At 44.2% G+C, this 18,365-nt stretch overlaps 1 protein-coding gene across 12 annotated transcripts in view; it reads right to left on the bottom strand.

Moving 5' to 3' along the window:
- Positions 1-18,365, bottom strand: part of MICAL2 (microtubule associated monooxygenase, calponin and LIM domain containing 2) — a 209,631-nt gene that overhangs the window by 150,842 nt on the left and 40,424 nt on the right. For all 12 annotated transcript variants that reach the window (XM_040410402.1, XM_040410404.1, XM_040410406.1 and 9 more), the window contains exon 2: positions 17,494-17,824. In XM_040410402.1, coding sequence (XP_040266336.1) covers positions 17,494-17,757 — 264 coding nt within the window. In that variant the 5' untranslated portion in view covers positions 17,758-17,824. The remainder of the gene's footprint in view (positions 1-17,493; positions 17,825-18,365) is intronic.

The raw sequence follows: 18,365 nt of genomic DNA, 5'->3' as shown, positions 1-18,365 counted from the left end.
AGGTTCACACGGTGCAGTTTTGGTCGCAGTTTCCCCAGGATTGGCACGCCATCTATATACTCCTATAGGGAGGGTCAGTCGCTGACCACCCCGCGCTCTGCTGCCAGGGGACGCTGCAGTTACTCACATAACACTTCCTGGCACAAAGTGGTGTTGATGGACTTTTGTACGATAACTAGAGCACTCTGGTTGGCACCAATCATGGGGGCACTAAGGCGCCCAGTACTTGTGGGGGCACTATGGTTACTATGGTATTCTTGCTGGCACTACTCATAGGGGCACTCTGGCTGTCACCATGTGGGCACTATTCATAAGAACAGTATGGCTGGCACTATTCATGTGGACACTGGCAATATTAGTGCAGCAATGTGGATGACACTTTTCATAGGGGTACTCTGGTTGGCACTACTTATAGGGGCATTCTGGCTGGCATGATTTACAGCAGCACCCTAACAGTCACTATTTATGCTGGCACCCATGATGGCTGGCAATATTTATCTTGGTGCCATGGCTGGTACTTTTTATTTTGGCACTTTGTCTGGCACTATTTATATTGGTTTCTCGGCTGGCACTATCTATGCTGGCACCCTGTCTGACATTTATTCATGTTGGCACTATTTATGTTGGCCTTCTGGCTGGCACTATTCTTGTTGGTCCCCTGACTGGCACTATTATGTTTGCCCTCTGGCTGGCACTTATGCCAACACTCTGGTTGGCACCAGTCATAGGGGCACTTTGGTTGGGACTATTCATGTTGGCACACCAACGTGCATTATTTATGTTGGCACTGTGGCTGGCACTATTTGTGTTGGCACACTAGCTTGCACTATTTATGTTGGCATTCTGGCTGGCTGGCACTTTATGTTGGCACTCTGGCTGGCACTATTTATGTTGGCACACTAGCTTGTATTATTTATGTTGGCACTCTGGCTGGCTGGCACTATGTTGGCCCTCTGGCTGGCTGGCACTTTATGTTGGCACTCTGGCTGACACTATTTGTGTTGGCACACTAGCTTGCATTTATGTTGGCACTCTGGCTGGCTGGCACTATGTTGGCCCTCTGGCTGGCTGGACTTTATGTTGGCACTCTGGCTGGCACTATTTGTGTTGGCACACTAGCTTGTATTATTTATGTTGGCACTCTGGCTGGCACTATGTTGGCACTCTGGCTGGCACTATTTGTGTTGGCACACTAGCTTGTATTATTTATGTTGGCACTCTGGCTGGCTGGCACTTTATGTTGGCACTCTGGCTGGCTCGCACTATGTTGGCACTCTGGCTGGCACTATTTGTGTTGGCACACTAGCTTGTATTATTTATGTTGGCACTCTGGCTGGCTGGCACTTTATGTTGGCACTCTGGCTGGCACTATGTTGGCCCTCTGGCTGGCTGGACTTTATGTTGGCACTCTGGCTGGCACTATTTGTGTTGGCACCCTAGCTTGTATTATTTATGTTGGCACTCTGGCTGGCACTTTATGTTGGCACTCTGGCTGGCACTATTTGTGTTGGCACCCTAGCTTGCATTATTTATGTTGGCACTCTGGCTGGCACTATTTATGCTGGCATCCTGGTACTACCCATGGGAGAACAAACAGTTGACTTTTTGCTACGCAGACGCAGCACATCTAAAGCGGACATTAAATAACGCAGTAACCCATCATAGAGGTGCCCATCACGGATTTATCCTAACCATGAACTACAACCCTCAGCATGCACCCTGCAGTGTCTCCAGTGTCATCTCATCCTCCTGGTTTAAGGGTTACTCACTACATTCCAACATCCCGGCTCAGACGGCAAATCTAGGGGCAGGGAGAGGGGTGCCAGTGGGCACTGGGAGGGCGATGAGTGATAGTGGGTAGTGTGTTCAGGCTGCGCCATCATTTCCTATAGATTGGGGGCACACAGCGGCCAGATGTTCATTCAGGAAAAAGTCATCCAGGAAACTGTATTATTCCCCAGGAAATGTGGCGGCTGCCAAAACCCAGTCCCTCCATCTCCGACATCAGCTTCACCCAGAGAAATGAAAGGAAGGTGGGCACCTGCCGGGTCAAACAGGGACTTTCTCCAGAGACGGCCTGCGGGGCCCCGGGAGCGCCTCCTGCTGCCCACCCTGCTATTGCTGCAGCGTCCACCACGTTCCATCGAAGATCAGAGATGTTATAAATAAACCTTCCATGAAATAATTGACCAATTCTCTTCTGTGCAGTGGAAATTCTGATGGTGCGTTGTCATATTTCCCGGCCGCCCGCCGGACGCTCCAGAAAAGGCTGATGACACAACGCACGGAACAAGATGTTCTGAACATGTTTTACAGACCCCCTAAAGGTGCAAAAAAAAGGGAAACTTCACTGTGATGAGACAGAAGGTGGCAATCAGACAACCTCAGACTCCAAAAGGCAATGCAGTCAGGATGAAGTCACTGATGTGCTCTAATGGAAAAGAGCTGCAGTGTAAAGCATGGAGGGCCAAAACAAGCCTAAGCTTCTAAGGAGACAGAAGGTGGAGATGAGACAACCTCGCACTTCTATATACAATGCAGTTATGCTGCAGCTACTGATCATAGCTGTTCTCTAATGCAACAGAACTGCAGTGTAAAGCATGGAGGAGTTACAGAGTATAAGCCTGAGCTTCAGACAACCTCAGACTTCAATAGACAATGCAGCTAAGGACTCCCGGAAAGCTGGGTCAGAAGCTCTGCTGCAGATGCATCGGCTGTTACACTGCACACTGCAGCGACACTACAACTCCCAGCATGCTGTTACATGCGTCACATGGTGTATAGTGTATGACATTTCGCACAGGACAATAGCTGTCACTTTTCTATAACAGGGAGAATTGGTGGCTGGAGGGCGGCCAGAGCCAGATCCTGGATAAGACCCAGCGGTTTAATCCGGGATGTTCCAGCCGCTCCGGCCTCTATAAGGAGAGGGGAGATCTTGTGTTACACGCGGCTGATCATCTTAGGAGGTCTGTAAAAGCAAAGACAAATCATCCGAGCCCAGCAAAGCAAACTGAAATTAGATGCAGATTGAGCAAAACCCTCTCCCAAATGAAGTGTGACCCGGCACAGAGGCAGAGCCGACGTTCTTAAAGGGCAAGGACACCTTTAAGGGCTCTTTTCTATTCCACACCGTTTGCTGTGATATGTTCATTGTTTATATTCTGCTTCCATGGGTTTATTAAAATGTATCAGTGTAGATGGCAGACATCAGCTGGAGACAGTGACTGATACACTGCAAGCAGGAGGAGATTTCACTGAGGATGAAACCATTCACTGACTGCAAACAGAAGTTTTGAAAATGGTAGCTTATGATTATACAACCCCTTTAAAGGAACGCGGAGCGAGCGGCTGGTCAGTGCCAGAGGACCCAACAGATGATTGGCCGCCCATTTGTTCCAGACAGACACCAGAGGAAACAATCAGCATGGAGGACCAGGAATGGATCTACTGACACGATTGATAGTCTGTGCAGTGGGGGATGGGCTCTCAGGATCATTTCCGCTGATGCCATCCCTGGTAGTAGCTATAAGAATACAATGTTACTAGATGGATCAGGGGTCAGCAACCTCTGGCACCCCAGCTGTTGTTAGACTACAACTCCCAGCATGTTCCATTAACTTCTGTAGGAGTTTTGAGAACAGCTGAGTAAGTGTGCATGCTGGGAGTTGTAGTTTCACAGCAGCTGGAGTGTCGGAGGTTGCTGACCCCAGCATAGACTCTAGGGCAGGCATGGCCAACCTGCGGCCCTCCAGCTGTTGTAAAACTACCATTCCCACCATGCCCTGCTGTAGGTTAGTAGCTGTAGGTAGTCTGGGCATGCTGGGAGTTGTAGTTTTGCAACATCTGGAGAGCCTCAGATTGGCCATCCATGCATACAGGCCAAGGAGCAAACCGTTCCCCCACAAAGGTGGCAACTCGCCAACAGGGTGAGGCAACCCGGGCACAAGCAGCAGGAAATTGCATTATGTGTGTGCGGTGTTCTGGGCGCTCAGCGCCTTTCTACACTCAAATCTGCCAACACTTATCAGAAGGGAAATATAAACCGTATCCAGGTTACCGGTAACAGGATGGTGCCCTGCGCCGTGACCTAGAACAGCAGGCGCGTCCGGCATCAGGCAGGTATATACACAAGGACGGACGATGCCGCAAAATATCCTATGGAAAGTCCACAAAAGGGCACGGCCATCGATTTATAGACAATACAAGCCCTACAGGAAGGCGGGCATGCTGGGACTTGTGGTTAGAAGGTACAGCTATCATTCCCAGCACCCAGAGACCACGGTGTCTGCAACTGCACTAATGGCTACGGTCAGCAGCACGTGAGGCCATGAAGACCAGGGGGGAAGTCAACAGGAGGAGTATGCCTGCCATCCAGATAATTAACCCTCGCAGGGTGCATTTATACCTATAGGGCAGTGATGGTGAACCTTTTTAAGGCCAAGTGCCCAAACAGTAACCCAAAACCCACTTATTTATCGTAAAGTGCCAACACAGCAATTTACCCTGAATACAACAGTCCAGTACAGTATATCTTCCATGTACTTTATCATTTAGCCTACATTCAATGCGCTGCCTGTGCCGTTCATGGTGCGTCCGGTGCTGATGAATGGTAGGAAAAGTCTAAGGCATATTGGTACACCATAGACTTTTTCCATGGTGTGGGTGCCCACAGAGAGGGCTCTGAGTGCCACCTCTGGCACCCGTGCCATAGGTTCACCAACACTGCCATAGGGGAAATCTGCAGCACACCACCTCATATACACCAACTATCAGCCAGTTAGAGGCCCCTACGGCCCTGCTTCCCGCACTTCTGATTGGACAACTGAATGGCCAAGGGGTCTGACGGGGACTAATACTCCCATTATCTCACCTCTATGCTAGTTTGCCACAGATTATATATGTATAGATATACACATATCTCAACATTGAATCTGCAACACCAAGAAGGAAAAGTCATGGAGTTATGGAAAACACGTTAATCATACGGAGTATGAGTGCGACACACAGAAATTCACGCAATTCCACGCCTTAATGGTGGTCTGAGGAATCTTCTTCCATGCTGAATGCACACGGGCACATAAATCATCAAGATCTCCTGCTGACCAATGATGTGGGTGACCATTCCGGGGACGCTACAGGCCACGCAGACTGCTGACAGTGGTACAATATATGGCCTGGCTTTATCCTGTTGAACATTGGCTCCTGGGACACTTTGGAGAAATGGCCGCACCACTGGTTCCACGACCAAATCAATGTAATGCCGAGCTGCTAGTGTATCCGAAATGAAGACGCAAGGAGCCCGGGTACCATGCATCATCCAACTCACACTGGTGCAATGTTCCCTTGTGAAGGCCTCTTCATGGCATTGTCCACGTGGTCTCAGCTCAATCTCTGGCTGTCATAGACTCATAGCTGAACAGCCAGCCTCCATTGCTGTCTCTGGATGGTCTGGCTCATTACTGAATGACGCCTTCTGATGGTTTGCACAGATCCCGTTTGCCACCCTAGGCTTGGGATGTGAAGTCCACTTTCACTTGCAGTACAGAATGGATTACTAGGCACCATTCTTCTAATCAGACGATTTGCCTCTGTGCACCTCCTGCTGTCATTCCAGTTCATGGTCGTTCTCCCAGCCACCAGGACACACAGCGTTGAACAGCGCTGACATCTCGGCCTAGGTGCACAGCGCTCTGCCGCAGTCATAAACCAAGGTCTCTCCGTTTCAGGATTCTATCCTTCTCAGTTTGTAATAACTGACATGTCGATGATGGACAGGAGGCATCACATGATCATCCCACACGACTTGATCCAATTTATGAGGTTTTATATAGATAAAAACTTTGCTTGAAATCTGGCATTTATGCCCCTCCCATATTGCACAGATTGGAGCCGGGTGGTGGAAAATGTCATCATCTGCAGATCTTAGCAGCAACCGCTACTTCTCCAATTTGCACAACCTTATGGTTTGTCCTTCTTAGTGATGAAGTTTCAACGTTGAGGAGTGTAATAACTATACATCATACCCAGCGACCCCCTCATCAGCCCAGTGCACAATCCAGGAAAGAGTGCACTAAGTTCATTGGACTAAGCTTTTTGCGCATTTCTATGGAATTCCACATAGAAGTGTCAATGTTAGCGAAAGGCAACTGACAATGTGCAACATTGTATCGCCTGCATCCATATAAATGTATAGCTGACCGAGCTGCTACAGGCTCTCAATGATACTAGAGGTAACATAGGGGGTCAATTACTAAGAACAGCTTTTTACGTTGGTTTATTTAAGACATGGCGCACACCTCGTCCTAAATTAGGTGCACCTCTGGCAGTCTGTGCACCAGGAATAAAGACTATGCCAGTCCCTGACTGGAGTAGTTTTATGCCAACATTCAGCCCAGTTTTCAGACCAAAATGCTAGTAGATTTGCCGAGTCCGATGTCCTGGCCCTAGCCCAGCCGCCACCACTCCCAAGTGGTGAGCATGGAGCAAAAACGCCTGTGCGACAAAATAATGTTGCATGAGGATTAAAAAAGTTTCAAAAAGGGGTCTTGAGATTATTTTTATGCAAAAATCTGGCTTAAAAATGTTTGTAAATGAGCAATTAGGTTGGGGAATGGTCATGGAAGCAAATATTAGGTTAGCAGCTTATATTTCTAATATACAGCTCTAAATCTTACGCTTCTGGTGGCTTTAAGTCACCACCAGGGGGAGCTCCCTGTATACACTTATTTTGTAGTTCAATAGGAGCTGTAAAAATCTGTATATATTGAGCTCCCCCTAGTGGTGGCTGCAGGCAGACAGAATTTTAGTATGGGATTAAAAAAAGGAAACCTCTGGAACAAAACTAGAATTAAAGAATGACCCGGAGTCATCCTCAGCTGCCTCTGTGGTTTTATGGTATTAAATGCAGGTTGACAACCACTAATAGCCATAATACTCAAAGGGGTTGTCACTCAGCTTTCTATAATCCTGCATGGCATACAAACTGTGATGCATTTCCTGGCCGGACTCGCTCTTATACTGGTCTGCAGTGTCAGTCTTTACTGGATTTCTGGTATTCTATTGACACACCAGGAAGACCACATAAGCAGTAGTACATCTCTGGCTGCAACCTATAAATCTGGCAGCTCTGCCTATTTCATCATTAGCAGCCAATCCCCTATGAGATCCCCTGAGATGCATTCAGATGGGGGAGATTATCCCAGTGTTCAGGACGGACATAGAAACAGCACCGACACAACGGGCGAGTGAGGTGATGAGTGAAATATGTGTATGAGCGCCGGACGCACACACGGGGGATCAGCCGCCCTGCCTGCTCCGCACATCCCTTGGCTGAACACTCACATCTCTGCTGCTTGTTAGAGTTGGCAATGAATAAAATAATTTCTTTGTTAAGGCAAGAGCCAAAAATGTCAGTGATGTAAGGAGGGTCAATGTTAGTGCATGATAAAGGAATGACAGGAAATTCTACACAGGTCGGCGTGGGCAGGGAACATGTAAAGCAAGGACCACATAATACAAAGATCACATACAGCAATACAATACAAATAATGCAAGGACCACACAATACAAAGGCGGTATAATACCAGTACAATATAAGGTAAAGACCATATACTACAAAGCCAGTATAACACCAGTACAATAAAATACAAGGTCCATATAATATCAATAAAAATAATGCAAGGACCATAGAATACAAAGGCAATATAATACCAGAACAATGCAAAACAAGGACAATATAATACAAAGGCCATATAATTCCACTACAATATAAGACAAGGACTATACAATACAAGGGCCGCATAATACCAGTCCAATGTAAGATATGGAAAGTACAATATAATACAAGGACCATTGGTATAGTATCAGTACCATATAATACTAGGAACCTATAGTACTATTACTGTATAATAAAAAGTTCCATATTGTATACCGTAAGTATCATATATAATCTAATACATAGATGCACCAATCAGCATTCCAAGATGGTGTTCACATGTTGTGGTTAAATTGCGGTTTTGCCACGATTTCTGAAAAATCACAGCACAGAAAAAGATTATTTGACCATGACGTGTGGACACCCTGACCACTCTTTAGGCCCATAATGATTGGAGCTGTGGAGAACGATGGTCATCGTGACCTCTTATACAGCGCAGGTAATAATGCCATGAAGCTATATACTAGTGATGGATCAGCTCCATAGGATGTAAGATGAAAGCTCCGGATCACATAAAGCGCATCTGTCCGTCCGGCAGGAGACTCTGTAACTGTATCACCCAGCGACCATCTCAGCACGCAGTACAGAGCCTCAGTATATTCTTTTTTAAGACCAACCTGACAGTTTCTATATAAAGGATCATCCTGAAAAAGGATATTCCTGATGCAGGATATGCGCGAGTTGTCAGCAGTGACCCCAGAGGACTCTTCAGTCTGTGCAGACCCACAGAGAACGATGTGTATACTATAATACTGCTCCTATGTACAGGAATATAACTACTATAATACTGCTCCTATATACAGGAATATAACTACTATAATACTGCTCCTATATACAGGAATATAACTACTATAATACTGCTCCTATATACAGGAATATAACTACTATAATACTGTTCCTATGTACAAGAATATAACTACTATAATACTGCTCCTATATACAGGAATATAACTACTATAATACTGCCTCCTATGTACAAGAATATAACTACTATAATACTGCCTCCTATGTACAAGAATATAACTACTATAATACTGCCTCCTATGTACAAGAATATAACTACTATAATACTGCTCCTATATACAGGAATATAACTACTATAATACTGCCTCATATGTATAAGAATATAACTACTATAATACTGCTCCTATATACAGGAATATAACTACTATAATACTGCCTCCTATGTACAAGGATATAACTACTATAATACTGCTCCTATGTACAAGACTATAACTATTATAATACTGCTCCTATGTACAAGACTATAACTATTATAATACTGCCCCTATGTACAAGACTATAACTACTATATTACTGCTCCTATATACAGGGATATAACTACTATAATACTGCTCCTATATACAGGAATATAACTACTATAATACTGCTCCTATGTACAGGAATATAACTAGTATAATACTGCTCCTATGTACAGGAATATAACTAGTATAATACTGCTCCTATGTACAGGAATATAACTACTATAATACTGCTCCTATGTACAAGAATATAACTACTATAATACTGCTCCTATGTACAAGAATATAACTACTATAATACTGCTCCTATGTACAGGAATATAACTACTATAATACTGCTCCTATGTACAGGAATATAACTACTATAATACTGCTTCTATGTACAAGAATATAACTACTATAATACTGCTCCTATGTACAAGAATATAACTACTATAATACTGCTCCTATGTACAAGAATATAACTACTATAATACTGCTCCTATGTACAGTAATATAACTACTATAATACTGCCTCCTATGTACAGGAATATAACTACTATAATACTGCTCCTATGTACAAGAATATAACTACTATAATACTGCTCCTATGTACAAGAATATAACTACTATAATACTGCTCCTATGTACAAGAATATAACTACTATAATACTGCCTCCTATGTACAGGAATATAACTACTATAATACTGCTCCTATGTACAAGAATATAACTACTATAATACTGCCTACTATGTACAAGAATATAACTGCTATAATACTGCTCCTATGTACAGGAATATAACTACTATAATACTGCTCCTATGTACAAGAATATAACTACTATAATACTGCTCCTATGTACAAGAATATAACTACTATAATACTGCCTCCTATGTACAAGAATATAACTACTATAATACTGCCTCCTATGTACAAGAATATAACTACTATAATACTGCTCCTATATACAGGAATATAACTAGTATAATACTGCTCCTATGTACAGGAATATAACTACTATAATACTGCTCCTATGTACAAGAATATAACTACTATAATACTGCTCCTATGTACAAGAATATAACTACTATAATACTGCTCCTATGTACAGGAATATAACTACTATAATACTGCTCCTATGTACAGGAATATAACTACTATAATACTGCTTCTATGTACAAGAATATAACTACTATAATACTGCTCCTATGTACAAGAATATAACTACTATAATACTGCTCCTATGTACAAGAATATAACTACTATAATACTGCTCCTATGTACAGTAATATAACTACTATAATACTGCCTCCTATGTACAGGAATATAACTACTATAATACTGCTCCTATGTACAAGAATATAACTACTATAATACTGCTCCTATGTACAAGAATATAACTACTATAATACTGCTCCTATGTACAAGAATATAACTACTATAATACTGCTCCTATGTACAAGAATATAACTACTATAATACTGCTCCTATGTACAAGAATATAACTATTATAATACTGCCCCCTATGTACAAGAATATAACTACTATAATACTGCCCCTATGTACAAGAATATAACTACTATAATACTGCTCCTATGTACAATAATATAACCACTATAATACTGCTCCTATGTACAAGAATATAACTACTATAATACTGCTCCTATGTACAAGAATATAACTACTATAATACTGCTCCTATGTACAATAATATAACCACTATAATACTGCTCCTATGTACAAGAATATAACTACTATAATACTGCTCCTATGTACAAGAATATAACTACTATAATACTGCTCCTATGTACAAGAATATAACTACTATAATACTGCTCCTATGTACAGGAATATAACTACTATAATACTGCCTCCTATGTACAAGAATATAACTACTATAATACTGCCTCCTATGTACAATAATATAACTACTATAATACTGCTCCTATGTACAGTAATATAACTGCTATAATACTGCTTCCTTTAGATAAGTGGGGATACTACTTTATACGTTTCTGACATGTTGTACTGAGATCTCATCGGTTTCTTTAGCGTTTCTGCTCTCTGACGTCTCGGTCGCTCTGTCTCGGGTGTCACAGGCAGCAGAGATCTTGGCTCACATTCTCTAGGAATTAAATCTAAAGCTTCTGAATAATTGAACAACAAATGACCGTCAGCTGTCTAAATCCCCAGTACCCAGTGTTGCTCCCGCTCTGCTCTTCCACCGCCTGGTGGTTTTCTGTGTGGTCTCCTGACATCTCGGCACTGAGGGCCAAACATCAATCTTCATTCCAGAAATATACAAGAAGTTATTTAATATAATTAAACCTAGGAAACGAACACATGCAGAAAAAATACGTCTTAATTAGATTATATGTGGAGGAGCTCGGTGACCTACATCCTCGCTGAGAAATGGCGCCCAGTAATAGAAGAAAGACCTCTCCCTGTATCCCGCTAGCAGAACAATTCCATAGTCCAAGGTCACGCTGTTCAATATGGACACCGTTACCGCTGCTCTCAGGAATTGTCACCGCGCTTTCCCAGACTCCTGAATGGCAAATCTGGCACTGATGCAGCAATACATTCCCAATACTGCTGCCCCTGCCTGCCTTGGAGCAGAATATGGGGCAAATTTTCACATTAGGTGGACTGGCCCTTTAAGAACTTCCAGCACTATACTCTGTCAGGCTCCTCTTGTGGAATAGTAACCTCTGCTTTGCACTGCTGAGCCCAGAGCAGAACAGTCTATAGGAGCCAACCCCAGAGTGCAGGGCATATCCCCCATAGGATGAGGTTACCCAGTTGGGATTCAGATTGTGCAGTAGAGATTTCACATTAGGTGGACTGGCCCTTTAATAATTTCCAGCACTATATTCTGTCAGGCTCCTCTTGTGGAATAGTAACCTCTGCTCTGCACTGCTGAGCCCAGAGCAGTACAGTCTATAAGGACCTTCTTAGGGTTGCCTGTAAACAGCTTTGTGGAGGAGGGGATGATACAACCCCAGAGTGCAGGGCATATCCCCCATAGGATGAGGTTACCCAGTTGGGATTCAGATTTCACATTAGGTTTACTGGAGTCTGCACTGATGAGTCCTAAAAAGGACAGCACCTTCTGTAGGCAGAGCTGACTTACTACCGGAGCTCCTCCTGCTGCAGAGGTTGCCCAAGATGGCCTCGCATCTACAGCTTGTGGCCACCTTGAATTCTACCGTTAATTATATAGCAGTATTATTCAGACATTGTATGGTACTGGTATTAGATGTCATTACATTATGGAGCTATTATTTGGTCACTGTATGTTAGTATCTGAGCACTGTGTAGCGGTGTTTACTTATATTATTGCATAGCACTGTTATTAGATGTCTTTATACAAGGAGCAGATATTTGGGCGCTGTATGTTGGTATATGAGCACTGCGTGGTAGTATTTACCTATATTATTATATGGCACTGTTATTATGGAGCTTTCATTTTGTCACTACATGTTAGCGTATGAGCATTACTGTATACGGTAGTATTTACTTATCCTATTGTATGGCATGATTATTAGCTAACTTAATGTATGGTGTTATCATTTGGCCACTCTGTATAATGTATAAGAGCACTGTATGGCGGTATTTACCTTTATCATTATATGGCACTGTTATTAGATGATATTATACATGGAACACTTGGGCATTGTAGATAGAATCTGTACAATATATGGCACTGTTATTAGGTGCTGTCATTTGGTCACGCTGTTAGTATATGAGCACTATATGGGGGTACTTTCACTTATATTATTGTATGGCACTGGCATTAGACAACCTTATACATGGATCAGTCATTGGCACACTGTATGGTAATATTTGCACAATATATGGCGGTGGCGGATTTGTTATATTATTATATAGCTTCTGTACAGTATATTATTTTTGCAGGATATGGCGGTAGTAGCAGTGTATGGCATTGTTATACAGACCACATAAGGCACTGTTATTTGGGAACCGTACCATATAGCGCTTACACGAAAGTAGTCTTTGGGATGGTTATTTGTACATAGTGTAAGCACCATACATCGTCCCCACACAAGACCCCTATGATACATACAATATGGTATATCAGTATTCCGCGTGTAATAATTCTATGTATTAGACGGGATTATTTTGCGCTGACATTGGGGATTATGGGACAGGAGCCTCTTTGTTCACACTGAATGAGACGCATGATAATATTTTCAATCCAATCAATCAGATCCTTTGAGGAGCCGGAGAAGTCGACAATATTTGTATTGTTCTGCTCCGGCTTCATGAATGTCAATGGGAGCGGGGGTGCGGCGAGTTTTTCTGGGCCTGAACCGGTGGCTCGTGTCCTGCTCGACATCTGAGGAAATCAGCTCAAGGCGTTCTTAGATCTGCCAGGAGATTTCACAGAAACATTTCTTTCTCCCATGAAATATTAATTCCAGAAGTTTGTTCTGTCTCCAAGAAACACAAAAGCCGTAGTCATCAGACGCTGACCGTCACCCCACGCGCCCCGTTTTACATACGAATATATGGGAATTGCGAGGTCCCGCTCTACAGGCATTCCTGAAATATTTGGGGGGCTGTGAGAGCTGGAGAGGGCTTACAGCTGGAGGCATGAAGAGCGATGGTGGCAAAATGGGCTTGGACAAGGGCACAAGCGGAGTGATACCCTTAAAGGGCATCTGTCAGCAGTTTTGTCCCTATGACCCCGGCTGACCTGTTACATGTGCTCCTGGCAGCTGAAGACATCCGTGTTGGTCCCGTGTTCATATGTGCCCGCATTGCTGAGAAAAATGATGTTTTACTATATGCAAATGAGCCTCTAGGAGCAACGGGGGCGTTACCATTACACCTAGAAATATGTGGTTAGGAACGGTCAGCACTTTCAACCTCGTAGGACTCCCACACGAGAAGGAAGAAATCCACAATGTAGCAAAGAAATCCCAGCGGCGCTGATTCTTCCATTCATGTATCCTTTATGTCGTCTTTGTAACAATGTAACAATGGACGCCTTTCGGCCCGTCCAGCCTTTCTTTGCCACCATTACACCTAGAGGCTCTGATCACTGCACTCTGATTGACAGGATCAGGTGTGATGACATTTTCACTGCCCGGCCATGTCAGAGTGCGGAGAGAGCGGAGCCTCTAGGTGTAATGGTAACGCCCCCATTGCTCCTACAGGCTCATCTACATATATTTAAACCTTTCTCAGCAAGGCGGGCACATATGAACATGGGACCAACACAGATGTCTTCAACTTCTGAGCGCACAAATGTAACACGTCAGCCAGTGTCATAGGGACAGAACTGCTGATGGGTTCACTTTAACCCTTTCACCAACAAGCACAAAAGATAATAATGCACACACAGTGGAACCCACACAGGTGCAGCCCTGTGCCGGGGTCGGTGTTCCCATCTATTCTACATCCATCATCTGACAGCCACTCATCCTGAGTAAGAGGAAGTTCAGCTTACGGGGATTACGTTGAGGCTGAAGAATGTTCTGCAGAGAAGACAAAGAGTAAACTCTTCCCTCCACCTGATAAAGTGACTACGAAGTCATGAGTTTTGAAAAGAAGTGACGAGTACAGGCCGATTCCCCCTGAATAAAGGGGTGCCCCCCCAACCTTCTTGTAAATGACAGCTCCTCACAAGATGCTGTAATGCAGAAAGCAGGTCCGGGTGGTGACTCACAGGCAAAAAATGCATGTTTAACATTGGCAAGGAGGAAATATTGTGAAAGTTACAGAAATTCCTAGAATCTTCTCAGTCCAGGATATGGATATTCATTTACTGACGTCTCGTGCGAAGCGAAGACCATAACGTGATGACTGGGTCTGCTCTAGAGGAGAACAGCAAATTCTTTCAAAAGGGGATACATGTAGCTCTGAACGATATGCAGGAGCGTGTGCCCCAGGTGCTGGGCGCCAAGGGGGAGCCAACATACCAATCTACCATGAGCAGGGCATTCAGACACAGGGCTAGGCATCCAGCTGGATATTTGACTCGGCTAAAGGAAGGCTGTATGTTCCAAATATCCTCATGATCACACCCCTAGAAAGGGTTCCCCGGTGACTGAGCCCCACAGCAGGTTAAGCTGAGCTGTTGTGAAACTACAACTCCCAGCCTGCACACTCGCTCCCTGTTCTTGGAATTCCCATAGAAGTGTTGGAGGTCGCTGACCCCTAGTCTACCCATAGACGTCTCCGTCTGGCGTGGACGGTCACTGGACAATGAATTTCCTCCTCGTAAGAGCATTGTTAAAAGGATATGAACCTTACAGCAGCAAGCAAATCAATGGGGGGGAGGGGGGGGGGGGAGCAGTTTTATATATTCTCCCACTTTTATATAAATGAAGCCTAATCCCTTCTCTTATAAAGTAAAGCTTTTCACTTCCTAACCTTCCATATCGTCACTTTCTTTTGGGGAATATTTTCATCTATAGTCAGAGGATGCTACGTTTGTATCCAGTCTGTTTTGTAAACAACCTGCTCCATTGTATCAAATTCTCAGGCCAGAAGACAGTAAGGCTACTTTCACACTGGCGTTTTGGCTTTCCATTTCTGAAATCCGTTCAGGGCTCAGCGGTCCAAAACGGATCAGTTTTGCCCTAATGCATTCTGAATGGAAAATGATCCGCTCAGAATGCATCAGTTTGCCTCCGATCCGTCTCCATTCCGTTATGGACGCTGCCTGCAGCGTTTTTCTGTCCGCCATGTGGTGTGGAGCAAGACGGATCCGTCCTGGCACACAATGTAAGTCAATGGGGACAGATCTGTTTTCTCTGACACAATAAAAAACAGATCCGTCCCCCATTGACTTTCAATGGCGTTGAAGACGGATCCATCATAGCTATAGAAGACATAATACCACCGGATCCGTTCATGACGGATGTATGCGGTTGTATTATGGTAACGGAAGCGTTTTTGCAGATCCATGACGGATCCGCAAAAAAAGCTAATGTGAAAGTAGCCTTAGTGCCAACCATAGGATAGCTCACAGAGGACTGTCTACACTGGATCCAACTGTAACACCACTCCTGCTGTGAGAAGTATTATGTCAGGACAGGTTTTCAGCCTCTGGATGTTAGCAAGAATGTCTCCATTCACTGACAGCAAGCAGAGATTTCACAAAAAAACACTGTTGTTTGGGTCCCTTTAACAGTGCATTTTCACTTCAGTTCAGCCTGGCGCGCTCTTAATTCACGACAAGAAGTAAAGGGAAGATTGCAATCCTATTATAACATCCTCTTCACCCCACGTACGGACACAAGTGTCCACCTGTCATGTACTGAGTGACCAAGACTCCAGAACCAGCAGCTACGAAGTGTTTAATCCACAAGCCGAAGAGGCCAATATCAAGGGATCCTCAGTTCTAGCTGGCAGTGCCCTCAGAGCTGACGCTCGAGCCTGCTTCTGTGATACACACTGACACAATCTTACCAGTCACTGCTCTTATAGGAGCCAGGCTAATAAATGGGGTTTCCAACTCCTTAAAATAGGGGCCAAATGCTTCCTGAAGTTAACAAACCCCGCAAACCTGCCACCACAACCCCCATCATGGATAGGAGAGCCCAATGATTGTTGAACCCCCTCCATTATAGGAGAAATGTCAGCTCCCCCTTTCCTGCTTAGGCTACTTTCACACTAGCGTTTCTATCTTCCGGTATTGATATCCGTTATAGGGTCTCAATACCGGAAAAAAAATCGCTTCCATTTTGTCCCCATTCATTGTCAATGGGGGACAAAATGTAACTGTACAGAACGGAATGCTCCAACCTGTATTCTGTTCCGTTTGGTTGCGTTCTCATACCGGAGAGCAAACCACAGCGTGCTGCAGTTTTCTTTCCGTTCTGGGGTGCGGATCAAGACGATCTACGTCAAGACGTTTTCTCTGATACAATAGAAAATCCGACCCCATTGACTTTCAATGGAGTTCCTGATGGATCCGTCTTGGCTATAGAAGACATAATACAGCCGGATCGGTTCATAACGGATGCAGGCGGTTGTATTATTGTAACGGAAGTGTTTTTGCTGAGCCCTGCCGGATGCAGTAAAAACGCTGGTGTGAAAGTAGCCTAACTCATTATGGAGAAACTATGGAGAGGAAAAGTTCCAGGGAAGCACACACCGAGGGTGTACATCATGGTGGGGTGCCTACAAGGAGGACAAGTCCAGGGTCCACACATTTCAATAAAGTTGGGGTGCCTATTTAGAGGACAAGTTCAGTGGAGGCTCCCACCGTGGGCCACATGGTGTTAAACAAAAAACCCCATCCTGCCACCACTACTCTCATCATAACACAGGAGAGCCCACGGGCTATTGAACACTCTCCACTGTAGGAGAAAAGGTCATCCCCCCTTCATTGCCTAGTAATGCTGGGGTGCCTAAGAAGGGGAGAAGACCTGTAGGGGCTCACACCACTAATGGAAGGGGAACTGGACCCATGTTGAGCCCCTCTCTCCCTCCACATCAGCTATGTGGACTCATCTTATGCCCGCATGGTTGTGTCATGGCTCACGCGTTTCGCTTACCTTTGTCCCCACGCACACCCTCCCTTTCTTGTATTCCTTCTGGCTGTAGCGTTTATCCAGTTTGCTCCATAAGGCTTTGGCTTTCCAGCTGGTGACCTTGGACTTGAGCTTGCTGTAGAAGTGACGATAGTCTTTGGGGTCTAGGTCCAGCTGCCGGGTAAGGATGTTAAAGGCCTGCAGGGTTCCTTTACACGTTGTGGCCTGGATAAAGTTTTCAAAGAGCTGTCCGGCTTGGCCCTGCTTGTCGTCATCAGTCTCCCCCATAATTCAGGTGGCCAGAGGCTACAGGACACTACATAGGGTGGGAAATGTCTTGGACTGGTCTCAACACCTGCAATGAAGAAGATCACACACGTGTTAGAAGCATGCAGTGAAGGGATGTAAGTTGGACATAGGTTTTAAATTCTGTGCTGAATATTTTTTAATAAATCTTTTATGAAAAGAGGTATCTCCCAAGGAAAGAGAACTATCTCGCTAGCGCCACCTTCTCGAAATGGCTCCCTATGAGTCAAAGTCCAACTTTGGAGATGATTCTTTTTCCCTGGTAGATACCATTTTGCATATTTTTTCTCATGGAGAACGGCAATAAGTCTCCATATGTAGCTGGTCTCTTTAAGGAGAGCCAGTTCCTTGCCTAATAATATTTCTGATAAATCCCCTGCAAAGAACTAGAAATGTGAAATGTAACATTTGACTGCCCTCAGCCACCACTAGGGGGAGCTCAGGAGATAAAGATTTGTTTTTGAGTTCAATGTACAAACAGATACATGATAGTGATAAACAGATAGATTAGAATATGCATGAGATGGATATTAGATAGAAAGATAGAAAAGATTTCCTCACTATCATCTCCAGCTCAGATCTACAAGTGC

This window comes from Bufo bufo, chromosome 10 (genome assembly GCF_905171765.1).
Source record: "Bufo bufo chromosome 10, aBufBuf1.1, whole genome shotgun sequence".
NCBI lineage: Eukaryota > Metazoa > Chordata > Amphibia > Anura > Bufonidae > Bufo > Bufo bufo.
The sequence above is the reverse complement of the archived record's forward strand: the minus strand, read 5'-3'. Positions and strand labels throughout refer to the sequence as shown.